The 16821-nt window shown below is 36.8% G+C and overlaps 1 protein-coding gene and 1 pseudogene across 1 annotated transcript in view; both read right to left on the bottom strand.

The window, feature by feature from the left end:
• The window catches only part of LOC128249802 (interleukin 17-like protein), a 2887-nt gene extending 2372 nt beyond the window's left edge, over positions 1-515 (bottom strand). Inside the window, exon 1 of the mRNA XM_052974314.2 lies at positions 410-515. Within this exon, the coding sequence (XP_052830274.1) occupies positions 410-424 (15 nt within the window). The 5' untranslated portion in view covers positions 425-515. The remainder of the gene's footprint in view (positions 1-409) is intronic.
• Positions 516-12714: 12199 nt separating this feature from the next.
• On the bottom strand, positions 12715-15638 carry LOC128250034 (interleukin 17-like protein; annotated as a pseudogene).
• Positions 15639-16821: the final 1183 nt, after the last annotated feature.

The following is a 16821-nucleotide window of genomic DNA, read 5'->3' on the forward strand; positions in this document are numbered from 1 at the left end:
GATAGAAAAATGAATACACACATTATGCGCTTCATATCCTTCTGTTTTAAGGTTCTTTAAAGCATTCGCACAAATTCAACTTTAACACCTGCCAAATTCGCGCTCTCACATACTCAACTGCAATTTTAGATAAATTAGAAGTGGGAACAAAGAATTACATGAGCATAATAAATGTATAAAAATATACAAGGCCACTTATATTTGTGTGCATGAAAGTATTAGATCAATATACTAAAGCCACAAAAGTACGTCTCGGATGTATAATAGCAATCAGAGTAAGGTACATCTGAAAATCATTCAGTCGTTTGAAGAAAGGCAGATTTTTCCTTGAATGAGACAAGAGTAAGCATAGAAATAAGACTGTAGATATAAATATTACGGTTGATAGTAACAATGTATGATTACTTACGTTGGTGGTATTCATTATAATGGTTGGTCACTTGGAATGGAAAGGATGACAATATTATTATATGTGTATATATTATCAAAGAAAGCTTGAACGTGTTAGCCTTTTGAAATAATATTCGCTTGTGATGTTACCAACTACTTTGAGGTTCCTTATATACAATATTTGAGGCAGTGGAATTACCATATGTCATAATGGTTAACCAAAACTAAAGAAATTATCAATATAAACAGGAGGAACTAACAAAATGACATAAGATTTCACTTCCAGTAAGGTGTAGTATATGATATCAAATGAGAAGTAATTGTGACCTATATAATTCGAGGAGAGCCTGAAGTAACCCGGACATAACTGAGAATTTGTTTCCTCCTTTACCTGTTTATCGGTTGCATGTGAGGTAAGTAAATATTTTTCTTTCGTGGTTTTCCGTTTTTTCTATCCCTACTTTATCTATTGCCTATTTTATCTATCTATCTATCTATCTATCTATCTATCTATCTATCTATCTATCTATCTATCTATAATGGACAAGGTAGTTAAGGAATCTGGCATGGGTGGGGCGCTGATCAATTTGGATCAATCAAAAGCCTTCGATAGGGTAGACCATCACTACTTGGAAGCCGTCCTCATAGCGGCTGGTTTCGGTCCCGTCTTCCGCGGTTGGATCGCTGCCTTATACAGCGGCATCCGCTCGGTAGTTCGCGTAAACGGTCATCTATCCAGACCCTTCGGCATCATGCGTTCGGTTCGTCAAGGATGCCCCCTCTCGGCCCTTCTGTATGTATTGACTCTTGAGCCTCTACTGCGGAAGCTGGCGACGCTGAGGGGCACCCCACGAGAGCTGGGATGTGGGACGAGCGTGTCTGCATACGCGGTCGATGTCACCGCCATAGTGTCGAGCCAAAAACACACCGAGCTGGTCGGCGAGAGACTCAAAGAATACGAATCGGTAACGGGAGCAAAAATTAACCGGGGTAAGTCAGTGGGCTTGCGGCTCGGCACCTGGAGAAGCAAGCCCATGCCGTCTAACAGCGTCTCCGCTGTGGGACGCTGGACCGACGGGCCGGTTAAATTGCTTGGAGTCTGGTTCGGTCCGGACCTCCAGATGGAGAAGAACCGGGGCGAAATAACGACTAGGGTGGTCACTCTGACTCGGCAATGGGCCGAGAGGAAGCTATCCCTAAAAGGTCGGGCGGAGGTGGCGAACGCGTACATTGTATCCGTCATCGAATACCGTCTGACTGTCGTGCCTTGTCCCGACCCTACCATCACCAAACTGGAACGCATACTCTTCCGCTTCTTGTGGAAGGGAAGCGTTCCGATGGTTAGGCGACCTATTTGCTGTCAACAGCCGCTAAATGGAGGGCTGGGTATGCCGTGGTTGATGATGCGGAGACATGCTCTGAGACTGCGACATCTCCGGCGCTTCATAGACGATGGTGAACAGGTGTGGTCGCCGTTTGTGCGGCGCGCTTTCCCGCAGCTCGTCTCCTTAGCCGAACTGCAGTCTCCTTAGCCGAACTGCTCCCTTTCGGGTGGACATCTTGTGTCTAGTTCTGGAAATTACATTGCGAATCGACGGACTGCGCTGACGAGCCTGCAGATATTTACTTATGTAAATTTTGACAGGTGAAACCATGGTACGTAGGTTAATCGTTCTTTTTTTATTTAGTATTTTTTCATTTGTCTTGCCCTTTTACGGTCTGTTGTGTCGCTGAATTTTTACTGAGAACATATATTTTATTTCCTGGTTAGATGATTCGGCATCTATTTCTAGCATATAGGAGTCCACTTTTACTGATCATTCCTCTTATTTTTGTATGTAATATAATTTTAATCTTCGGATTTTTTTAATATGCTAGACCACTGGTTTTAAATGATTAATATCAATTTCTACCCTCATTAAAAAATTATATATATATATATATATATATATATATATATATATATATATATATATATATATATATAGCAGCGTGGAAGGTGTTTATAAGCCATTTAAAATAACACACAAAATCCGTTAGATTCACTTCAACATTTAAATTTAATTTGTCAATATATTTTCGTCGCTTTGAGACCGCGACCTGTTCACTGGTGTGTGTGTGTGTGTGTGTGTGTGTGTGTGTGTTTGTGTGTGTGAAGGCGCATGGCTTAGTGGTTAGAGCGTCGATCTTACAACCGTGAAGTTGTGAGTTCGAATCCCGGACCGGGCTGCGTGTTGTGCTCTTGAGCAAGACACTTTATTTCGTGTTGCTCTCAGTTCACACAGCGTTAGAAATGAGTTGCGATGTGACTGATGCCAAGCTGTATCGGCCTTTGACTTTCTGTTGGATAACATCGGTGGCGTAGAGAGGGGTGGGGGGCTGGTATGCATGGACCACTGTTGGTCTTCCCTAAACAACTTTGCTTGGAGGGTAACTTTCTAGGTGCAATCCCATGGTCATTCGTGAATGAAAGGGGTCTCCGCAATATATATATATATATATATATAAAAACTTAGATAAAACTTAGATTTGTTTCGACCAAAGTTTGGTCCAGTCCATGTCTAACTTAATAGTACCACCTGATAGGATTATCTAAATCCTTTTTACAGTGAAGTTTTGTCTATGGTCCATTCAAGTAGTGAGTTCTTATTGAGTGAGTTGTATCCAGGTATGGGTGGCTTGTCTGGTATACACACACACACACAAACACACACGCATATATATATATATGTATATACACACACACACACACACACACACACACACACACACACACACACACACACACACACACACATATATATATATATATATATATATATATATATGTATTAACCAGTAGCAGTATTGCTAGTGATAAGAGTTAAAACAACAAAATAGCCACGGAGAGCACTATCTTAATGCTCATAAGAGGCTCTCTATGCACCTAGGGCTAAACTCAGCGTGCCTTACCAGTTTATAAACTTGTCTTTCTCATGTGAGCATTATAGTATAAAGTCTCCTATATATATATGTATATATGTATGTATGTATATATATATATATATATATATATATATATATATATATATATATATAATAATAATAATAATAATAATAATAATAATAATAATAATAATAATAATAATAATATTAGGGACAAATGCACATGCACACACGCACACACATATATATAAGTTAAAAAAACAATAACAAAAAAAACAACAAAGTGAGGACGTGATACGGATAGTGTTATTGGACGCTCAGGAAAGGAAAGAGAGAGTGTATGACGTTTCGGGCGTAGCCCTTCGTCGGAAAGAAGGAAAGTTCGGAGAATGGAAGAACGGAGAAAGAGGAAAATGGTACCGATGCCCACGAGGTTACATTGTGAAAAGACCGGAAGAGGAGGTGGTGGGGGAAAAGTTCTTACTAAGTAGGAGAGTGAAAAAGGGAGATGAATATCTGTGCGTGCACGAGAGTCTGCGAGTGTGTGTGTGATAACAGAACGTGTGTGTGCGTATGTATGTATGTGTGTGTGTGTGTGTGTGTGCATGGTTTGGTGGTTTATCTGTTAGTGTGTTTGTGTGTGTGTGTGTGTGTATGACGTAGTGGAAGAAATTAGTAGCAGGAATGGTTAGTGGACGCTTATAGACAGTGTAGGTAAAAGGTCAACAGGCGGTTTTTTGAGTACGTGTGTGTTCGTGTTTGTGTGGGGTTGTAAGTGTTGGGTACGTGTACGTGTGTGTGTGTGTATTTTGTATGTGCGCGTGTGTGTATGTGTATGTTTTTGTGCGTGCGTGTGTGTTTGTGCGTATGTGTATGTTGTGTATATGTGCGTTGCTGTGTACGTGTGTGTGCGTGCGTTTGCTATTGTATGTGCGTGTGTTGTTTATGCCCATGTGTGTGTGATTGTATGCGTGTCTGTGTGAGTGTGTAGTGTTGGTGAAAAGTGTGCGTGTGTGTGTGTGTATGTGTGTGGCTGTGCGTGTGTGTGTGACATTGTGAGTGTTAGGTACGGGCGTGTGTGTGTTTATTTGTGTTTATGTGTGTCTGTATGTGTGTTTCCGTGTGTGCGTGTGTGTATATTTTTTGTGCGTGCGTGTATGTGCATATTGTGTATGTTTTCGTGCGTGCGTGTGTGTTATGTATGTAAGTGAGTATTGTGTATGTGAGAGGTGTGTGTGCGTGTGTGCATGTGTGTATATGTGTATGTGTGCATGTGTGTATATGTGTATGTGTGTTGTGTATGTGTGTGTGTGTGTGTGGTTTTGTGTATGTGAGAGGTGTGTATGTGTGTGTTTATGTGTGTGCGTGCGTATGTGTGTGAGAGCGTAAGGATGTGTGCCAGGTATGTGTGTTATTTTGTGTGTGCACTCCTGTGTGTATGTGTGTGCAAGTGTATGCGGCTGTGTATGTAGGCGTGCGCGTATATATGGGTGTGTGTGTGTATATATGTGCGTTCGTCTATATGTGTGTGAGGGCGCGCATGTATGTTTGTCATGTATGTGGGCGGTATATATGTAAGGTGTGTGGGAGGTGTGAGTGTAGGTGTATGGGAGGTATTTGTGAATGGGGGTATATGTGGGTTATGTGTGCAAGGGTGTGTATGCTTGGGTGTGTGTGTGAGTGTGTGTGTATGTTTGCGTGATTGTTAGCGTGTGTGTGTATGCGCAAGTGTGCGTTTGTATGTGCGTTTGTATAAGTGTGTGGGCGAGTCTGAGCGTGTGAGTGCATGCATATGTGTTGTGTGTGTGTGTGATATATATATATATATATATATATATATCTGTCTATCAATCTAGAAATGCGTTTCTGCGTTCGCTCGCGCGCGCATGTCTATATGTTTGAAAGGACATTGGTTGTTTCGCAACTGTAGTAGAAGTTTCTTAACACCGTGATGAGACAGAACCTGGAACCATGTAGCTGGAAAGCAAGCTTCATTCCACAATATCACGACTGCATATGCATACATATGTACATACATGAATGCATAATGCTTACATACATACACGCATACATGGACGTAAATATGTATGTATGTAAGTATGCATGTATGTATGTATGTATGTATGGCCCAGTGGTTAGAGCAGCGGTCTCGCGGTCATAGGATCGTGATTTCGATTCCCAGACCGGGCGCTGTGAGTGTTTATTGAGTGAAAAAACACCTTAAGCCCCACGAGGCTCCGGCAGGGGATGGTGGCGAACCCTGCTGTACTCTTTCACCACAACTTTCTCTCACTCTTACTTCCTGTTTCTGTTGTGCCTGTAATTCAAAGGGTCAGCCTTGTCACACTGTGTGACGCTGAATATCCCCGAGAGCTACGTTAAGAGTACACGTGTCTGTGGAGTGCTCAGCCACTCGCACGTTAATTTCACGAGCAGGCTGTTCCGTTGATCAGATCAACTGGAACCTTCGACGTCGTAAGCGACGGAGTGCCAACAATGTATGTATGTATGTATGTATGTATGTATGTATGTATGTATGTATGTATTGTGTATGTATGTTTGTATAAGTCTGCTACCTTGATAAAAGTGTTAGAACATGGCACGAAATGCCTGTTTCCCCAGAAATGGCAGCAGAGAGACTATTGCGAAGTGGAAGGAAAATATAAATGAATTCCTCTAAAGGTGGTGCCCCAGCATGGCCGCAACCACTGCCTGAGACTAGTAAGACTAAATCTCATAAATATGGTCATTCACGCGCACGCGCGCTTGCGCATACCCAGAGACAATCCCCTTACATACATTCACACACACTCACACATACACACACAATCACTTGATCACTCAGTCACTGTCTCACACACACACATATATATACAAATATATTAACATAATGCATCTTTCCATCTGTATATAAGCATGTTTGTATGCACACGCACACACACATACACAGACACACAGACACGCGCGCGTGCACATACTCACACATGCACATATTTATGTATATATATATATATATATATATATATATGCATATATATATATATATATGTAGGTGCAGGAGTGGCTGTGTGGTAAGTAGTTTGCTTACCAGCCACATTGTTCTGGGTTCATTCCCACTGCGTGGCATCTTGAGCAAGTGTCTTCTACTATAGCCTCGGGCCGACCAAAGCCTTGTGAGTGGATTTGATAGACGGAAACTGAAAGAAGCCTGCCGTATATGTATATATATATATATATATATATATATATATATATATATATGTATATATAAGTATGTGTGTGCATATGTTTGTGTGTCTGTGTTTGTTCCCCCCACCATTGCTTGACAACCGATGTTGGTATGTTTACGTCCCCGTAACTTAGTAGTTCGGCAAAAAGAATCGAAAGAATATGTACTAGGCTTACAAAGAATAAGTCCTGGGGTCGATTTACTCGACTAAAGGCGGTGCTCCAGCATGGCTGCAGTCGAATGACTGAAACAAGGGAGTATATATATATATATATATATATATATATATATATATATAAATATATGTGTAGAGATAGATAGATAGATACATAGATAGATAGATAGATAGACAGATAGATAGATAGATAAATATTTTTAGTAGACAATATAAACTACGTAATGTATTAAAAATAGAATGAGAAAATACCTAAATCAAGGTATTATACATTCAACTTCCTGTTTACTCAGTCGACTAATGCTATCCTAAGGCTAACCACACCTTCACTTGGTATAAACGGGTTAGAAAACAAACAATAAGCTATGCCGTTGTCACTTGAACTTTTCCTCCCTTTGTATATAATACTTTAGTACTTTTCCGTAAAGTGATAAATTCACAACGAATTCATTTTCTCTACCGCAAGAATCTTTTCTTTTAATTTTGAATTTCCATCAGGTTAGTTTTACGTCATATGATGATCCCGGTGTCTGAAAGTTTCCTTGCTTGTATCATTACCGACCAAAAAAAGAACCTATTCACAGACGAACACAGCATCCTAATACATGTGGTGTATTTGGTGTGATAGGAAGGGTGTCGTCTATAATGAAGTGTTAAACCATAACGCAATAGTTCGTGCGAAGTGCTGTAGTGAATTTGATGCATTACAAAAGCATTAAGAGTTATTACCCTTAGACAATATTGAAAGACCATATATTGCTCAAATAACCCGTGAGATATTGTAGCACTCAATATAGAAGATTTGCCTCATCCTCTTTACTGTCCTAGCCTTGCTCCATCGGACTATATACAGTTCAGATCATAAAAATATAGAGATTAATGTTTATTAATTGTGAAGAAGTTCTAAAAGATATGGAGTGTTCCTTTGCTTCGAAGCAGGAACAAATTTACACCCGAACAATCAGTATTTTCCCAAGTATATTGTGATTATGCAATCAATAATGAGGAGATATATTTTATTGATTAAATAATTCAATTTAGAGGAAACGATCTGCTACATTCCCCTCTTGACAGGCGACAGGAAATTCTTTCCAGTCCAATATACATATAAAAAGAATATATATATACTCTTTTACTCTTTTACTTGTTTCAGTGATTTGACTGGGGCCATGCTATGGTTTTCTAAATACATATGTACGCACACACATGCGAATTCTGCCTCACCTCAAACACATACACACACATATGAAAATTATTAGTTTTTTTAGTTATAGTAACTCAAAGGACGAGAGCTTTGATAAATGCAGTGGTTAGCATCAAACTACTAGTATCAAAATACTAGGAAATCAGTCTGCAACTTTTGCGGAATTGTTACTACAAAATATGCATGTATAGTCGCCATTTTATATTTTTAATTTCGTGCATGCGCAGTGTTTGTTTTTAATTTTGTCGACTACACTGTATAATAGGATTAGTTGGGCACCGTCTGTGAGTACTATGACGCAATTCACTCTATCAGAAATTTAGAAAGGACAGGCTGTTTTGCTTGGCATTCGCACTGGAAGCTCCAATACGAATATTTCATAGTTTGGGTGTTAATCTGAGGACATGTACCAAGACTGATAAAAATCAAATATCCAGTGAACATCATCATGGTGTATGGAGTGATCACTAGTGATGGCGACGTTATTCCTCCATTCATCTTCCCACACGGCCTCACGGAGGCATACATTAAGTGCCTGGAATAGGTAGTGCTGCTCTGAGTCAAAAGGATGGCTACTGGAAGACCCTATGTCTGGCAACAGAATTCTGCACCATGCCACACAAGCAGGATAACCCAGTCATGGCTGTCAGACAATTTCTGCGATCATATCACACCTAATATCAGGCCACCTACCTCCCCAGACTGCAACTCTCTTGATTATTATGCGTGTGGCGCATTTGAGCGAAAGACCAACAACATTCTTTGTAACACCAGAGATGAACAGAAGGCAAGGTATATGACAGCATTCAGCAACTTAAACAAGGAGAGCATCCAGAGGAGTTGTAGGAGATTCCAAAGTCGTCTGGAGGCCGTAGTTGAACCCAATGGCGATTTTATTGAATAGATTCACTCCTTAGTATTTCAAGATATATTTATGTAATTTTGTTAAATATATCTGTGAAAATGTGATGTCAGTGTTATTTTCATTTTTACGTAGTTTATACGAGGGGTTTACAAACTTTTTGACTTGAGGACCCCTTTATATTTCAGGCTTTACCTTAGGAACCCCCTTATAAACGCTTATGAAATTTATACATAAATATTTGCTTAAAATAACATATATTTTTACATTTGTTTATTTAACAGTATTTAACAAATAGGTTTATTGTCAATTAAAAAATTTCGATTAAAAACCATATATAAAATCAAATTGCCCATAAAAAGTATTTGCTGTTCACGGACCCCCTGTCTTGTCCTTGCGGACCCCCTGTGGTCCGCGGACCACAGTTTGAAAACCACTGGTTTAGACGACAATCGACAGTTCATTCACTGCACCCTAATTTATGCATGCAGTGCTACGTACAATTTGATGTTTACTTTGTAAGAAAAGAAACCCCTTGAATATTATGTACAACTCTCACTCGCTTTTCTCTCTTTTTTCCTTCCTCCTCTTTCCTTCTCTGTCTCTCTCACTCTCTCGTTCTCGATTTTCTCCCTTAGTTTTTCCTCCTCTCCCACTATTTCTCTCTTCTCTCTTCTCTCTCTTCTCTCTCTCTCTCTCTCTCCCATCGTTCCTCTGTCCCTCTGAGTTTATTTTCCCTCTCTCATATTCCTTAATAACTTTCCCCCCTCCCTCTATCTCTCAATCTCTTTTGCTTTCCTTCCTCACCTCTTTTGTACATTGTTTCTCTTTCTCTTTCCCTCCTTTCCACACATTCTGTGAACGCTCTCTCTCTCATTATTCGGTCATCTGATTTCTTTCCCTTCTCTCCTATTCCTTAGCCCCTTTGCTTTCTTCAACTCATAGTACTTATTCTATCGGTCTCTTTTGCCGAACCGCTAGCCTACACTGACGTAAACACACCAGTATCAGTTGTCAAGCGATGTTGGTGGGGGGGGGGTGTATCAAACACAGACACACAAACATTTACAAACACATACATATATATACATATATACGACGGGCTTCTTTCAGTTTCCGTCTACCAAATCCACTCACAAGGCTTTGGTCAGCCCGAGGCTATAGTAGAAGATACGGATCTATTTCAAAACGGGGGCACTAGTATTTTCTTAACGAAACACTAACGAAACACTTTGAAACTTGGGACACTGGTAGAATGTGTCATATAAAACATATTTTACACTTAGTCTTCTTAACAAAAAAACGTACATCGCAAGTTATTCCATGTGAAAGTTGTCGTATTTCTGTAATTTCAACCAATCACTGACGTCTATTCAGCTGAATAGAGTTACTGCTGGGCGGTCATAAAAATGTTATTCCCTGTGACATATTTCATCCATCCGGTTTAATCGTAATTTATACGCATATATTGTTTATATAATAAATTACGCTGTGCGTATCTATGTGTGTAACAATTTTAGAGTTCGGATTCTAGAGTTAGGGTTAGTTTTAGGGTTAGGGTTAGGGTTAGGGTTAGGGTTAACAGTCTAGTTAGGGTTAGGGTTAGGGTTAGGGTTAGGGTTAGAGGATTAATACGTCAGTGATTAGTAGAAATTATCGAAATAAGACAATTTTTTACATGAAATAAATTCGAATACAAAAATTTTTTTCTGTTCTATAACACAAAATAGATAAGTATACAAAGTTTGAAAGTCTTTCGGTACCAAAAACACTACATAAAACATAAATGAAAACTGGTGCCCCCGTTTTGAAATAGATCCGAAGATACTTGCCCATGGTGCCAAGCAGTGAGACTGAACCCGGAATCATGTTGTTCGTAAGCAAGCTACTTACCACACAGCCACTCTTATATATATATATGTATATATATATATATATTTATTTTATTTATTATTTTTTATTCTTTATCTCTTATTTTTATTATTTTTTAGTTCTTATCTTATTTATTATTTGTTACATTATTAATGTGGGTGCTATTATTTCCTATCCCTATTATACTATATTACTACGGTCGAAAAGCCGCCAATACTCTGTATTTTGAATTTTAACGTCCAACTCCCGTCCCGTATACTTTATTTCCCTTTTCTTGTTGACATGTTTAATTATTCATTCTTTAAGGTCTTCTATGTTATAATTACCCTTTCCACTTCCTTCACCCTTCTTCATCTAGATAAGTGTATGTAGATAAGTTAGTACACTTAAGTTGTAATTCGCTTAGGTTGACCACTCACCACAAGAATATCATGTTTCAAGTTTATTCTGCCCTGACACTACTTATTTACGACCCACCACTGATATAGGCAGACACAGCTCATATATATCTATCCCTTACTACCTTAAGATCTATGTATCTATATCTATTTTTCGCTTTATCTTCTTCTTCTACATTTAGATTTTTCCTCACCACCCTTCGCCAACCCGTCTAAATAGCTTAGATGTATCTTACTTGACTATCCAGATTTTCTCTTATTGTTTCTTAGATTACCCACCCCACCGATTTGACTCCTTTTATGTTTTACTTTATTTTAGTTTTATTTTTGTATGAATATCTGTATTATTTTTTCTTCTTAGTATTTTATATTCCTATTTTATTTTATATTATTATTTCATTTTTGTTATGTTATTTTATTGTATTGTTTTTAACCACCAACTTAACACTACACACTGAATTGTGGCAAGGTATGGACGGATTCCGGAGTACCGAGAAAATTATGTATAAATATATCAAATTAAGAATTCTACGAGGTATAGTACAATGCAAAATAGCAAACGGAACCTCACCTCTTATATCTCATCTTTCTTCCTCCTTTAACGTCTATGTGATATAATTCTTGGGAGAGAATACATTTACGGCTGAAGATAGCTTTATATTGTCAATTATACACTGATGTAACAACTATAAAGCTTGAAACACGTGTACCGCAGAATCCTTTGTATTTTTGCTTTTATTTTTGCATTTACAATTTATATATATATATATATATATATATATATATATATATATATATTATATATATATATATATATATATATATATATTTATATATATATATATATATATATATATATATATATATATATATATATATATATATATATATATTCAGTGTCAGGTGATCTTCAATTAAAACGTAGTGTAATGTCAAATATCCATGGAAGCTAGCATTCTTTATTTGAATCAATTTCTGAATATAAAACCGTATTATATATTAATGTGCAATGATATGAAAGAAGACATGTAAGTATAATTCTTACATAGTGAAATTAATGCATAAAGAAATTTGAAAACTGCCTGTAATGCTACCAAAGTCAGGTGCTAAATATAATATATATTTATTTCTCAAGCCTTGTAAATTTACACTTTGCAAATGTATACCTATATATCTGAAAATATATGCATATTTATATTTATAAATATATATATATCTATATATAAAATATATACATATCTATATATATGCATGCGTAACACATATGTATGTCTGTATGAGAAGAAGAAAGTGTGAGAGAGAGAGAGAGAAGTGACAGAGGAGAGAGAAAAAGAGAGAGGGAGAGAGAGTGAGGGATAGATAGATAGATATAGATAGATAGATAGATAGATAGATAGACAGATAGATAGAGAGTGGGAGAGAGAGAGAGAGTGAGAGAGAGAGAGAGAGAAGGAGAGAGAGAGAGAGAGAGAGAGAGAGAGAGAGAGAGAGAGAGAGAGCAGGAATTTACATATATATGCTTCTATGTTTTTGTGCGCATGTTTCATGTTTCTTATGTGTTTCTTATAACAACCACACAGTGGTTTACTGAAACTTCCATAACATAATGAAAGACTTTTGTGTTACACACAATTGAATGTCTGATGATTTTGGCCGATATTACGTCTCATATTCGTCACCATTTCCTCCGGATATTACATCGATTTTCCGTGCACACACAGAGGCTGTGGCTACATGGATGACACTTGGTTTATAAACGTACAATCCATCAACACATTTAGCCGTACGTTTCAGGACAGTCATTGGAGTATACACCATCACACATTGGTGGTTACTGTCAGAGTCCAGGCAGTCTGTACAGCGACACACGACTTCAGTGAGCGATGAAGGAAAATATGTTGAATTGTGGGTAATTTTTAGGTACCATGGGCAGGTTGAACGTTCACGAATGATGTCAGTAGATACAGAAGATGTAGGGCAAGTTTTATCCCCTTCGGTCAATTCTTGTTGGTCACTTCCTGCTGGAGCTATTTCAACTGGTACAAAAAAAGTTATTGCCGATCGATGCGCTGTATAGTTTCTCGTATTGGACTTTCAAGTCATTTGGTATGTGACATTGAGTCGGAATTGACGCCGAAGATATGAACAATACGACATTGGTGAGGAGGAAGATTACAACCTGGAGGGAAACCTGCGTGATATAAAATGTTTAAGTCAAGTTGAGTAGTTACATTTCAATATGACCCACCGTTAAATGAATGAAAGTAACCGGCAATAATATACTACATCTATAGCACACATTAACTCACTCTCACTCTCTCCCCTCTCTTTCCCCTCTTTCTCTCTCTCTCTCTCTCTCTCTCTCTCTCTCTCTCACACACACACACACACATACACACACACACACACACACACACACACACACACACACACACACAGAGGCATATATGTATTCAGACCGGTTTAATAAAGACGAGAGGGCATTTTTTGTAGTGTGTGGAATGAATGACAGATATGTATGTGTATTTTGTATGAGAAAAGTAATGAATGAGTTATTTTCAACAGCCGTATTTCAAGCAGGAGAATGTATAATAGAGAAGTACGATAATAAATGTAGTTAAAACTAATGAATGAAATACTTTCAACAAGTCTTGAATCAGCTGTTGATATCCGTATTTCAAGCAGGTAAAAGTTACAATGGAGAAGTATAATAATGGGTGTAAGTGTGAAAGACCTATACATATATGAATTCGTAAGTAGACGACGATATTTGACAAAATGTGTTATATTTAATTTGAAAGACAGTAAATAGCAAACTGAAGAATTGTAGAGAACATTTAAAATATATTATTTCCATAACGTGTTATTTTCTCAATTTATACATGGGTGTAAAGGTATATCAACCACGCCGGTATTGCAATTTGTGAGATATCTAATGTTTAGAGGAGCAGCACAGATATCCAAAAAGTTCTCAAGAAATTTGTCGTTGTTACTCGAATAATTAGGTGTCAACATCAAAGTAACCATCAATGGCAACAATGCTGCCGGAGTCTTTGATTGCTTTGTTGACAATGTGAAAAGTAAAGTTTGTCATTTTATAATTAATGCATTTTAAAAATTAAGATGTTGCTACTTCCAATTCATATTTTCCAGTCAATAACTCAATCAAACGATGCGCGAATGTCACATTATATTTATCGTTCAGCTTTCTAAAACTAAAACATAACGTGAGGTTGCAAACTTTTAAATTAAACAGAAGGGACAGTAATTATCGGTTAAAATCTGGTCACCTGTAAAATTAGTGGATAACTTTTAATTAGTCATGAATTATAAGTATGTAATTGGAGTCAAGACCGACAACCTTGTACTGACATCGAGTTGTATTAGTAGTAATAATGAAGGCAAATCAAGTTGTGGTGTTTTGAAATCATTCAATATATACGTTTCAGGTTCGCGTAATATTAAGAAATGCATCCTTCCTCAGTTAAAGCATTACTATAACTATATATATATATATATATATATATATATATATATATATATATATATATATATATATATATATCTTCTACATATGTGGAAAATCGGTGTGTGTTTGTTTGTAGCGTTGTTAGCTAACTTCTACATCGTTTTATTGATTTTGATGAAACTTGACATGTGAGTAGAACTCCTGTCTGGAAACCTCGTGACATACTTAGATTGTTGAAAAATCGAGATTACGGCCCCTGGAAGGGACCATTATATCTACCTCATAAAACTATTTTTTTTGAACACCCAAGGGAAATAACCCATAGCGCCTATAGAATATTTTTTTGTGTCCTATTTCTAATTTTGCAGACAATATCACTTTTATACTTTATTTGACACGTGAATAGAACTCATGTCTGGAAACCTCATGGCATACTTAGATTGTTGAAAAATAATCGATAATAGGGCCCCTCCAATAGATCCTTCTATGTACTACATATTACTAATATTTTATTTAAACAACCCTAAGGAAATAACCCATACCACCTGCAGATTTTAGCGAAGCGATCAATATTTGATTCTCATGATCAGCCGACTAAATTTTGCATTTCACTACACACAGTTTTGAACTGCGAAACATTATTATTGCACTTCCTCAATTTGAATCTTAAACATTAAAAGCTTCATTCATGCATTTCTATACATACATACTTTTTTGAATGCCCATTACTCCGATAATTCTAAATTTTTACAATTATACTTTTTCCATGACAGTAGATAATTTTTTTTTTATTCCACAACGTATTTGTAGTGGCGTCAGGCAGACTTAGCGTGGATTCGATCCTCGATTGCCAAATTTCACTTAACACTTCAACAGCGCTTTTCTCAAGGTAAAACTATAGTTTTTCTGTCAATGACAGCAGTTATACATTTTCCAGATGCCTTCGCTAAGCAGAATAATGTTTTCGCCTCTCGACAACCTCCGACAACTTCTATCACCAACCTCCGAAAATATTTCTCGCTAACCTCCGAAAACCTCTCTCGCCAACATCCAATAATCTCTCCCTCCCCCAGCTGACAGTTTTTTGTACTTTTTCTTGACGGAAAATACACATTTTGTCGTAGTTATAACGAAATTGCTTTCTTATATCAGAGTAATAAGGCGTTTCAATAGAACATCTTTACCCCCGGGAATTACCGGGTACACCAGTTAGTATATATATATATATATATATATATATATATATATATATATATATATATATATATATATATATATATATATATATATATATATATGTGTGTGTGTGAGTGTGTGTGTGTGTGTGTGTGTGTGTGTGTGTGTGATAAAATGAGTAGTGATGGCTTTTGGGGAGATAGTTTTTATCTTAATGGTAATGTCTACAGTTACTGTAGGTTTATGATAGCCGTTTTCAAAACATTTTTTATTATATATATATATATATATATATATATATATATATATATATATATATATATATATATATATATATATATATATATATATATATATATATATATATATATATATATATATATATATATATATATATATATATATATATATATATATATATATATATATATATATATATATATATATATATATATATATATATATATATATATATATATATATATATATATATATATATATATATATATATATATATATATATATATATATATCGGATGAAAATATTTTGTAGTTGAATGTGTTTATTGGATAGAAGATGGTAATTTATCTTTCCTTGTGTCGATCCGCGAGTTCAAATCCAGGCACATGCACCTTACTCTATGAAAATATGTTTCTGAGAATGATTCTATAGCTTTTTAACTATGAAGGCACATGCCCAAGTAGTTAGAGCGTCGGGCTCACAAAAATGAGGTAATGATTTCGAATTCCGAATCGCGCTGTGTGTTGTGTTCTTGAGCAAGACTCTTTATTTCACGTGGCTCCAGTACACTCATCGGTAGAAGTGAGGCGTTACGTCAATGGCGCCAAGCAGTATCAGCCTTTGTCCTTCTGTTGGATAACATCGGTGGCATGGAGAGAAGAGTATGGTATACATAGGTAACAGCTGGTTTTCCAGAAAAGATCTCGCCAATTTGTGCCTCAGAGAGGAACATTCTAGATGCAATCCCATGGACATTCTTGACAGAAATTTGACTTTATTTTACCTAATAGATAACTAAATAGTTAGATAAATGAATGCTCAGAGTATGTGCTAGATGTCCTTCTATTTTACGCTTTTTAAAGCATTTACGCACTTTCTA

The sequence above is a fragment of the Octopus bimaculoides genome, chromosome 1 (genome assembly GCF_046866305.1).
Source record: "Octopus bimaculoides isolate indiv1 chromosome 1, ASM4686630v1, whole genome shotgun sequence".
Lineage (NCBI taxonomy): Eukaryota > Metazoa > Mollusca > Cephalopoda > Octopoda > Octopodidae > Octopus > Octopus bimaculoides.